We start from the raw sequence: 12,132 nt of genomic DNA, 5'->3' as shown, positions 1-12,132 counted from the left end.
CTATCAATAGCCTTGACCAACGCCTGACAAAATTCATGCCCAGATCCGACTTGTGCCTCTGCTGTCTGTCCGCGGACCACGAATAGCTCAACAAGCCTCCCGTAAGTTGACTTAACCAATGATGTGACTGGGAGGTTGCGAGTTTCCTTTAACACGGAGTTCACACATTCACTAATGTTGGTTGTTATATGCCCGAACCGTCTACCACTATCCTCGTGTTGGGTCCATTTGTCGTATTCCATGCGGTTGGCCCAGTCACACATTGCCGGATTCTCAATCTGCATGATGTCAAACCAATAATAAAATTCTGCTTCAGTTTTTGCGTAGGCAGCATTCACCAACATCCTCCTTGCATCCTTACCTTTGAAGGTAAGGGCAAAATTCGCAGCCACATGATGATTACAGTACGCTCAAAAAGCACGTGGAGGCAGCCATCCAGTCTCAGGGGCCTCAAGTGCTGCCTTGATACCATTATGCCTGTCAGAGATAACAATGATACCCTCTTGTGGCGTCACATGCGCTCGTAGGTTGGACAAGAAGAATGACCATGACTCTGCGTTTTCTCCCTCCACAAGGGCGAAGGCTATCGGGAGGATGTTCGAGTTCCCATCATGCGTTATCACCAGCAGCAGCGTCCCTCTATACTTGCCATACAAGTGGATACCATTAATACTCACGAGGGGCTTGCAATGCCGGAATGCTTCGATACAGGGTGAAAATGTCCAGAAAATTTGATGAAAATACACCGTGGACTCATCAACCTCACCCCCAAGCCGAACAGGAGAAGTCTTCAACACAGAAACTGTCCCAGGCATGGTTGACTGTACCCCTAGCATCCAACGTGGCAACTCCGCATATGACTCTTTCCAATCTCCATATATTTGTGCCACTGCCTTCTGCTTCATCATCCAAACCTTCCTGTAACTAGGCCTGAAACCGTAATCGGCTTCTGTAGCTTGTTGCAATACCTTTACTATGACCGCAGCATCTGCCCTAACCAACGGAAGAATTCTAGCACAGATAACATGGTAATCCAGCTGACGGTGATCACTAGAAATAGAGGTTGCCAAGCAAGTGTGTGACCCGTTGTACCTCCTAACCTCCCAAGTGCCCTTTCGTGCATGCAGCGCTACGTGAATCAACCAAGTACAACCCTTGCTGAACTTCTTGCATTTTTCATGATACTTAAGATGATCTGATTCGATGACTCTGTACTCAACACCTCGGCGGATGTTATAGTCCTTCACACTCAGCACAGCCTCATCTTTATTCTGGAGTGATTGTCCAATCTGAAATTCTGTAGAAGAGCCCCCAACTGTAGGACCACCGTCCGCCTGTGGACCCAGAGCCTCCAAGTTTAGTGTGGAGAAGTGTGGAGAGTACTGCTGAGTGTCAAAACTTGAAGGCCCATGTTGTGCATGTGGATTGGCACCTGTGTCATCATCGCTGTCCCCAATGATATCTACAGGCTCCTGGTCAGAGTCATCGTCACACATTGCATTCTCTACTCGATCAGGTTCTCCAAAGCCTTGCATATCAGATAGCAAGCCACCACCGGTGCCCACCTCATACGCCTGCTCAAAGATCCCGGCATTCTCCAAAGGTACAGAACCAACAACCTCCGTTCGATCTAAATCAACCGCGGATGAAAGGGATGCTACCAGCGGAACGGATGGTCTCACCGCAGGCATCGAACTAGGCACATCGCCCGCGGCAGTCGAGCTATGAACTGGAGCTGATGCCCCAGAACTATCGACACCAACCTCCAACTTCGCAAACAACTTGTGTATTCTGACCTCTGAAAAACTCCTAACACAATGGAACAGAACTCTAATATCTTCATCAGCCGCTAGCACAAAGGTATCATACTTAACACCGGTCGAGACAACTGCGATGAGAATCTTGTAGAATAGCTTCTTCACCCACTTGCTACCAAACACCCCAAACTTCTGCAAGATGCTGTTCTTCGAATCTGACAAAGTGCTTGATGAACTGATGAAAACACTTAGTGGTTCTCTGTCAGTGAACTTCACACCATATTTTTTGCTTTTTTGGATTTTTCCAAAGCAATGCACTAAGACAAGAAAACTCTCTTCCTCACTTGCCATTGTGACAATGATCTCTTATGCAGCTTGAATATCTCACACACTTATATATAGAATTTCACTCCTCATAAACCGTTGCAACTAACCAAGGTTTATGGCCATATGAACTCCTTCATAAACCGTTGTTGGTCACTGGTGCACGAAATTGCAATCACACTTTTGCAATCCCGCACAACTAACCAGCAAGTGCACTGGGTCGTCCAAGTAATACCTTACGTGAGTAAGGGTCGATCCCACGGAGATTGTCGGCTTGAAGCAAGCTATGGTTATCTTGTAAATCTTAGTCAGGATATCAAAGATTATCAGGGTTGATTGTGAAAAGTAAAAGAACATGAAATAAGTACTTGTTTTGCAGTAATGGGGAACAGGTTGAGGTTTTGGAGATGCTCCATCTTCTGAATCTCTGCTTTCCTACTGTCTTCTTCATCAAACACGCAAGGCTCCTTCCATGGCAAGCTGTATGTAGGGTTTCACCGTTGTCAATGGCTACCTCCCATCCTCTCAGTGGAAATGTTCAACGCACCCTGTCACGGCACGGCTATCCATCTGTCGGTTCTCAATCAGGCCGGAATAGAATCCAATGATTCTTTTGCGTCTGTCACTAACGCCCCGCCCTCAGGAGTTTGAAGCTCGTCACAGTCATTCAATCATTGAATCCTACTCAGAATACCACAAACAAGGTTTAGACCTTCCGGATTCTCTTGAATGCCGCCATCAATTCTAGCTTATACCACGAAGATTCTGATTAAAGAATCCAAGAGATATCTACTCACTCGAAAGTAGAACGGAGGTGGTTGTCAGGCACGCGTTCATAGTTGAGAATATGATGAGTGTCACGGGTCATCACATTCATCCGGGTTAAGAACAAGTGATATCTTAGAACGGAAGCAAGCATGATTGAATAAGAAACAGTAGTAATTGCATTAATCCATCAAGACACAGCAGAGCTCCTCACCCCCAACCATGGGGTTTAGAGACTCATGATGTAAGAAGTACACAAAGAAATGTGTAAAGTGTCATGAGGTACAGATACAATGTCAAAAGATCCTATTAATAGTGAACTAGTAACCTAGGGTATACAGGAATGAGTAAATGACGTAAAAATCCACTTCTGGGTCCACTTAGTGTGTGCTTGGGCTGAGCATTGAAGCTTTCATGTGTAGAGACATTTTCTGGAGTTAAACGCCAGCTTTCATGCCAGTTTGGGCGTTTAACTCCAATTTTTATGCCAGTTCCAGCGTTAAACGCTGAAAATTCTGAGGCCGATTTGCAACGCCGGTTTGGACCATCAAATCTCGGGCAAAGTATGGACCATTATACATTGCTGGAAAGCCCAGGATGTCTACTTTCCAACGCCGTTGGGAGCGCGCCAATTGGGCGTCTGTAGCTCCAGAAAATCCACTTCGAGTGCAGGGAGGTCAGAATCCAACAGCATCTGCAGTCCTTTTCAGCCTCTAAATCAGATTTTTTTTGCTCAGATCCCTCAATTTCAGCCAGAAAATACCTGAAATCACAGAAAAACACACAAACTCATAGTAAAGTCCAGAAAAGTGAATTTTAACTAAAAACTAATAAAAATATACTAAAAACTAACTAAATCATACTAAAAACATACTAAAAACAATGCCAAAAAGCGTATAAATTATCCGCTCATCACAACACCAAACTTAAATTGTTGCTTGTCCCCAAGCAACTGAAAATCAAAATAGAATAAAAAGAAGAGAATATACTATAGACTCCAAAATATCAAAGAAACATAGTTCCAATTAGATGAGCGTGACCAGTAGCTTTTTGCTTCCGAACAGTTTTGGCATCTCACTTTATCCTTTGAAGTTCAGAATGATTGGCATCTTTAGGAACTCAGAACTCAGATAGTGTTATTGATTCTCCTAGTTAAGTATAATGATTCTTGAACATAGCTAGTGTATGAGTCTTGGCTGTGGCCCAAAGCACTCTGTCTTCCAGTATTACCACCGGATACACACATGCCACAGACACTTACTTGGGTGAACCTTTTTAGATTATGACCCAGCTTTGCTAGAGTCCCCAATTAGAGGTGTCCAGGGTTCTTAAGCACACTCTTTTTGCCTTGGATCACAACTTTATTTCTTTCTTTCTCCCTTTTTTTTTTTTGAATAACTGCTTTTTCTTGCTTCAAGAATCAATTTGATGATTTTTCAGATCCTCAATAACAGTTCCCTTTTTCCCTCATTCTTTCAAGAGCCAATAGTTTTAACATTCTCAAAACAACAAATTCAAAAGACATATGCACTGTTCAAGCATTCATTCAGAAAACAAAAAGTATTGTCACCACATCAAACTAATTCAACTAGTTTCAAGGCTAAATTCGAAATCCTGTACTTCTTGTTCTTTTGTGATTAAAGCATTTTTCATTTAAGAGAGGTGATGGATTCATAGGACATTCATAGCTTTAAGGCATAAACTTTAAATTTTATTAATTATGAATTAAGAACAAGACTCAAAAATAGATATAAGATGAAACTAGAAAACAAAAATTTAAATAGGCTCCTAATGATAGAGGTTTTCACAGAGTTAGGACTCAACAACCTTGATTTTGAGAAGTGGATGCTCCCTCAAATTGAGGGGAGAACTTTTGGCGTTTCAGTTCTTGAAGTTCATGCCCCTGCTTCTCTTGTTCCTTCAGCAATTTGCAGAGCATGCAGTTCTGATTCTGCTGTTCTTCCTTAAGTTGCTCCATAGTCTCTTGCAACTTGGTGATAGATGCTTCTAGGCTGGCCTAGTAGCCGATTTCAGGAAATTCAGGAAGGAACTCCTGCGCCCTCCTTTTGATAGAGTTGTCTTGTATTTGTCATTCCATTGACTTCTTAGTGATTGGATGTTCAATGGGTATGAATTCATCTACTCCCATCTTTACCCCAGCCTCTTTACAGAGCAAGGAGATCAAGCTTGGGTAAGCCAATTTGGCTTCAGTGGAATTCTTATTTGCAATTGTGTAGATCTCACAAGCGATCACATGATGCACCTCCACTTCTTTTCCAAGCATAATGCAATGAATCATCACTGCTCTCTTGATAGTGACCTCAGAATGGTTGCTAGTGGGCAGTATGGAACGCCCAATAAAGTCTAGTCAACCTCTTGCAATTGGTTTGAGGTCTCCCCTCTTGAGTTGGTTTGGGACACCCTTTGAATTAGTTATCCACTTAGTTCCAGGGAGGCATATGTCCTCTAGAACTTGATCCAACCCTTTATCTGCTCTCACCATTCTCCTATTAAAGGATTCAGGATCATCTTGCAGTTGAGGCAATTTGAAGATTTCTCTTATTTTGTCCAGATGGAAGTACATAACTTTCCCTCTGACCATAGTTCTGTAAGTATGGTAAGCGGTTCCAGTCATTCTCTGCTTATCTGTTAGCCACAGATTTGAGTAGAATTCCTGAACCATATTCCTTCCAACCTTTATCTCAGGATTGGTTAGAACTTCCCATCCTCTGTTTCGGATTTGCTCTTGGATCCCCGGATATTCATCTTCTTTCAGATCAAATTTTACTTCCGGGATCACTGACCTCAGACCCATTATTTTGTGATAATGGTCTTCATGTTCTTTGGTTAAGAACTTCTATTGATTCCAAAGATTCTTTGGATTATTCTCTTTCTTTCCTCTTAAATTGGTTTGTTTTCCCTTAGGAGCCATGATCTTGATGAATCTTAGCTTTAGTGATCACGAAAAAGCACACCAAACTTAGAGGTTTGCTTGTCCTCAAGCAAAAGAAAGGAAGGAGAAGAGAGAGGAGAAGAGCAAATTCGAATGGTGTGGGGGAATGGTGAGGCCGAACGTGGTTTTATAAGGGGGGGAAGGAGATTTCGAAAGAAATTGAAAGGAGATTTGAGAAGATATGGAGAGAATTTGAGAGAAGGGTGAGTTTTTGAATAAGATTTGGGATTGATTTGAGAGAGATTTGAAGAATGATTTTAATTTTTGAGGATTTGAAAGTGAATGATGAAAGGTTGAGATGGGTTTATGTAGAAAAGCATGGGTAAGAAAAGGAAAGTTTGAAAAAGATTTGATTGGAGAGCAAAATCTTGATCCCCCACCTTTCTGGCGTTAAACGCCCAGAATGGCATCCATTCTGGCGTTTAACGCCCAATTGTTGCCCATTGTGGGCGTTTAACGCCCAGCCAGGTGCCCTGGCTGGCGTTAAACGCCAGAATCCCCTTTGTCACTGGGCGTTTTGCTAAACGCCCAGGATGCTGCACACCTGGCGTTAAACGCCCAGAATGGTGCCCATTCTGGCGTTTAACGCCCAAAATGGCACCTTTACTGGCGTTAAACGCCTAGAATGGTGCCCATTCTGGCGTTTAACGCCCAAAATGCCCCTTACTGGCGTTTTTTCGCCAGTAAGCTCTTTTTCTCTGCTTTTTGCGCTGAATCCTTCTGTAACTCTGTGAATTCCTTCATTTTTGATACTTGCCTTTGTAAAAACAAAACATATAACCTGCTAATGACTGGGTTGCCTCCCAGCAAGCGCTTCTTTACTATCTTTAGCTGGACCTTTACTGAGAATCACTCAAGTCTCAGTTTTGAGCATTCCTGCTCAAAATTGCCTTCAAGATAATGCTTGATTCTTTGCCCATTAACAATGAACTTTTTGTCAGAATCAATATCTTGAAGTTCAACATATCCATATGGTGACACTCCTGTAATCACATACGGACCCCTCCACCAGGATTTAAGTTTTCCTGGAAACAATCTGAGCCTAGAGTTGAAGAGCAGAACTTTTTGTCCTGGCTCAAAGACTCTGGTTGACAACTTCTTGTCATGCCACTTCTTTGCCTTTTCCTTATAAATTTTTGCATTTTCAAAGGTGATGAGCGGATAATTTGTATGCTTTTTGGCATTGTTTTTAGTATGTTTTTAGTATCTTTTAGTTAGTTTTTAGTATATTTTTATTAGTTTTTAATTAAAATTCACTTTTCTGGACTTTACTATGAGTTTGTGTGTTTTTCTGTGATTTCAGGTATTTTCTGACTGAAATTGAGGGTCTTGAGCAAAAATCTGATCCAGAGACTGAAAAGGACTGCAGATGCTGTTGGATTCTGACCTCCCTGCACTCGAAGTGGATTTTCTGGATCTACAGAAACCCAATTGGCGCGCTCTCAACGGCATTGGAAAGTAGACATCCTGGGCTTTCCAGAAATATATAATAGTCCATACTTTGCCCAAGATTTGATGGTCCAAACCGGCGCTCAAAGTCACCTACAGAAATTCCAGCGTTAAACGCCGGAACTGGCATAAAAACTGGAGTTAAACGCCCAAACTGGCATGAAAGCTGGCGTTTAACTCCAGAAAACGTCTCTACACATAAAAGCTTCAATGCTCAGCCCAAGCACACACCAAGTGGGCCCGGAAGTGGATTTTTCTGTCATTTACTCAATTCTGTAAACCTTAGGACACTAGTTTACTACTTATAGGATCTTTTGACATTGTATCAGTACCGGATGTGACCTTATGACATTGTACACATTTTCTTCCACAGCATGAGTTTCTAAACCCCATGGTTGGGGGTGAGGAGCTCTGCTGTGTCTTGATGGATTAATGCAATTACTACTGTTTCTTATTCAATCATGCTTGCTTCCATTCTAAGATAACACTTGTTCTTAATCCGGATGAATGTGATGATCCGTGACAATCATCATCATTCTCAACCATGAACACGTGCCTGACAACCACCTCTGTTCTATCTTAGATTGAGTAGTTATCTCTTGGGTTCTTTAATCGGAATCTTCGTGGTATAGGCAGGACCTGATGGCAGCATTCAAGAGAGTCCGGAAGGTCTAAACCTTGTCTGTGGTATTCTGAGTAGGATTCAATGATTGAATGACTGTGACGTGCTTCAAACCTGTAACCTACTGGGCGTTAGTGACAGACGCAAAAGAGTGATTCTATTCCGGTAGGGGAGGGAACCAAACCGGTGATTGGCAGCACTGTGACAGAGTGTGTGCATTAGCTTTCACTGCGCGGATGGGAGGTAGCTGCTGACAACAGTGAGACCCTACACGAGCTTGCCATGGAAGGAGACATGCGTGTTTGATGAAGAAGACAGTAGGAAAGCAGAGATTCGGAAGATGGAGCATCTCCAAACCTCAACCCATTCTCCATTACTGCAATACAAGTAACCATTACATGTTCTTTTGCTTTTTACAATCAATCCTGATAATTTCTGATATCCTGACTAAGATTTACAAGATAACCATAGCTTGCTTCAAGCCGACAATCTCCGTGGGATCGACCCTTGCTCACGCAAGGTATTACTTGGACGACCCAGTGCACTTGCTGGTTAGTTGTGCGGGATTGCAAAAGTGTTATTGCAATTTCGTGCACCAAGTTTTTGGCGCCGTTGCCGGGGATTGTTCGAGTTTGGACAACTGACGGCTTGTCTTGTTGCTTAGATTAGGACTGTTTTATTTTTGTTGGTTTAGAGTCTTTTAGTTGAGTCTAGTTTCATATTCTAAGTTTGGTGTCATTTGCATGCTTTTGTCTTTCTTTTAATTTTCGATTCTTGCATGTTCTTAGTCCCTTTTTGATTCATAAAAGTTCTAAGTTTGGTGTCCCCTTTATGTTTTTCTCTTTAAAATTTCGAAAAAAATTAGTGTTTGATTTTCTAAAATTTTAAGTTTGGTGTCTTTTTGTGTTTTTCTCTTTCCTCTTTTTAAGAATCAAATCTTTTTCATAAAAAGTTTTCAATCATATCTTCTTAATTGCTGTTTTCAAAATCTTTTTCTTTACTAATTGATTCAGTTCTCAATTTGCTCTGATCTTATTTTATTTTGATTTTCGAATTTTATTTTATTTTTCTTTTATCTTATTTTATTTTATTTTAATTTTCTTTTTTTTCGGCTATTTCAAAAAAAAAAAATAAACAAAATTTATCTCTTTGCAACTATTCTCATTTCCCTTTTGTCCATTATGGACTTAAGTGGAATTAATCAGTCCAAGAGGACTCTGGGGTCTTATGCTAACCCCATTACAGCTGCATATGGGAGTAGCATCTGTATACCTCCCATCAAAGCAAGCAGCTTTGAGCTAAACCCTCAACTCATTATCATAGTGCAGCAAAATTGCCAGTATTCCGGTCTTCCACAGGAAGAACCTACTGAGTTTCTGGCACAGTTCTTACAAATTGCTGACACAGTACATGATAAAGAGGTAGATCAGGATGTCTACAGACTATTACTGTTTCCATTTGCTGTAAAAGATCAAGCTAAAAGGTGGTTAAATAACCAACCTACAGCAAGCATAAAGACATGGAAACAGTTATCAGACAAATTCCTGAATCATTTTTACCCTCCAAAAAGGATGACACAGCTAAGGCTGGACATCCAAGGCTTTAAACAAGAGGATAATGAATCCCTTTATAATGCCTGGGAGAGGTATAGAGGTATGCTTAGAAAATGCCCCTCTGAAATGTTTTTAGAATGGGTACAGTTAGACATCTTCTACTATGGGCTCACAGAAAAAGCTCAGATGTCTTTAGACCACTCAGCTGGTGGATCTATACACATGAGGAAGACAATTGAAGAAGCTCAAGAGCTTATAGACACTGTTGCTAGAAACCAATACTTATATTCTAGCAATGAGTTCGTTCCAAAAGAGGAGGTCATGGCCTTAGTCACTGATCCTAATCCTCAAGAACAGATGAATGAGCTTAATCAACAATTGCTCCTGATGGCAGAACAGTTAGCAGAATTTAAAGAAATGCTCCATGATACTAAGGTTGCTAACAAGAGCATAGAACTGCAGTTGAATCAAGCAAAACAGCAAATATCTAAACAGATAATAGAGGAGTGCCAAGCAGTTCAATTGAGGAGTGGAAAGACCTTGAATAACACTGTTCAAAAGAGCAAAAAGCCAAATAAGGAACAGTTGACAGAGGATGACCAAGCCACTGTTCAAAATCCCTCTGAGGACAGTAAGAGCCCAGAGAGGAATATTATTGGCGTTCAAACGCCAGAAAGGGAAGGAAAGTTGGCGTTAAACGCCCATTCCCTGCCCAGTTCTGGCGTTCAAACGCCAGAAAAGGGGGAGAAGTTGGCGTTTAACGCCCAAACTTCATCCACTCCTGGCGTTCAAACGCCCAAGGAGAATCAGGCACCTGAGAGTTCTGGTGATTATCCCCCTAACAAGGCTTCTTCAACCACTTCTGTAAGGAATAAACCTGCAGCATCTAAGGTTGAAGAATATCAAGCCAAGATGCCTTATCCTCAGAAACTCCGCAAAGCGGAACAGGATAAGCAATTTGCCCGCTTTGCAGACTATCTAAGGACTCTTGAAATAAAGATTCCGTTTGCAGAGGCACTTGAGCAAATACCCTCTTATGCTAAGTTCATGAAAGAGATCTTAAGCCATAAGAAGGATTGGAGAGAAACTGAAAAAGTGTTTCTCACTGAAGAATGCAGTGCAGTCATTTTGAAAAGCTTACCAGAAAAGCTTCAAGATCCTGGAAGCTTTATGATACCCTGCACATTAGAAGGTGCCTGCACCAAGATAGCCTTATGTGATCTTGGAGCAAGCATAAATCTAATACCTGCATCCACTATCAGAAAGCTTGGGTTGACTGGAGAAGTCAAACCAACCAGGATATGCCTCCAGCTTGCTGATGGTTCCATTAAACACCCATCAGGCATAATAGAGGACATGATTGTCAAGGTTGGGCCATTTGCCTTTCCAACTGACTTTGTGGTGCTGGAAATGGAGGAGCACAAGAGTGCAACTCTCATTCTAGGAAGACCTTTCCTAGCAACTGGACGAACTCTCATTGATGTACATAAAGGGGAAGTAACCCTGAGAGTCAATGAGGATGAGTTCAAGTTGAATGCTGTAAAAGCTATGCAGCATCCAGACACACCAGAAGACTGCATGGACGTTGACATTATTGATTCTCTGGTAGAAGAGATCAATATGGCTGAAAGCCTAGAATCAGAGCTTGAGGACATCTTCAAAGATGCTCAACCTGATCAGGAAGAACTAGAGGAAGTAAAGGAATTCTCGAAAATTCCTCAGGAGGAGGATAAGCCTCCCAAACCTGAACTCAAACCTCTACCACCATCCCTGAAATATGCATTTCTGGGAGAGGGTGACACTTTTCCAGTGATTATAAGCTCTGCTTTAAATCCACAGGAAGAGGAAGCACTGATTAAAGTGCTGAGGACGCACAAGACAGCTCTTGGGTGGTCCATAAGTGATCTCAAGGGCATTAGCCCAGCTAGATGCATGCACAAGATCCTGTTGGAGGATAATGCCAAACCAGTTGTTCAACCACAGAGGAGGCTAAATCCTGCCATGAAGGAGGTGGTGCAGAAAGAGGTCACTAAATTACTAGAGGCTGGGATTATTTATCCTATTTCTGATAGCCCCTGGGTGAGCCCTGTCCAAGTTGTTCCCAAAAAGGGAGGCATGACAGTGGTTCATAATGAAAAAAATGAACTGGTTCCTACAAGAACAGTCACAGGGTGGCGCATGTGTATTGACTACAGAAGGCTCAATACAGCCACCAGAAAGGATCATTTTCCTTTACCATTCATAGACCAAATGCTAGAAAGACTAGCTGGCCATGATTACTACTGCTTTTTGGATGGCTATTCAGGCTACAACCAAATTGCAGTAGATCCTCAGGACCAAGAAAAAACAGCATTCACCTGCCCTTCAGGCGTGTTTGCCTATAGAAGAATGCCTTTTGGTCTGTGCAATGCACCTGCAACCTTCCAAAGGTGCATGCTCTCTATCTTCTCAGATATGGTAGAGAAATTTCTGGAAGTCTTCATGGATGACTTCTCAGTATATGGAGACTCATTTAGCTCCTGTCTTAACCACCTATCACTTGTCCTGAAAAGATGCCAAGAGACTAACCTGGTTTTAAACTGGGAGAAATGTCACTTTATGGTGACTGAAGGAATTGTCCTTGGGCACAAAATTTCAAGCAGGGGAATAGAGGTGGATAAGGCAAAGGTAGAGGTAATTGAAAAATTACCACCACCTGCCAATGTTAAG

At 42.0% G+C, this 12,132-nt stretch overlaps 1 protein-coding gene across 1 annotated transcript; it reads right to left on the bottom strand.

Annotated features, from left to right (window-relative positions):
• Window positions 1-410: 410 nt before the first annotated feature.
• On the bottom strand, window positions 411-2,108 carry LOC130984368 (uncharacterized). Its single transcript, XM_057907586.1, has one exon. The coding sequence runs from the start codon at window positions 2,106-2,108 to the stop codon at window positions 411-413; it is 1,698 nt and encodes a 565-aa protein (XP_057763569.1).
• Between the last annotated feature and the right edge of the window lie 10,024 nt (window positions 2,109-12,132).

This window comes from Arachis stenosperma, chromosome 1, assembly GCF_014773155.1.
Source record: "Arachis stenosperma cultivar V10309 chromosome 1, arast.V10309.gnm1.PFL2, whole genome shotgun sequence".
NCBI classification, from domain to species: Eukaryota; Viridiplantae; Streptophyta; class Magnoliopsida; order Fabales; family Fabaceae; genus Arachis; species Arachis stenosperma.
Note: the sequence above shows the minus strand (reverse complement) of the source record. Positions and strands in the feature narration are given on the sequence as shown.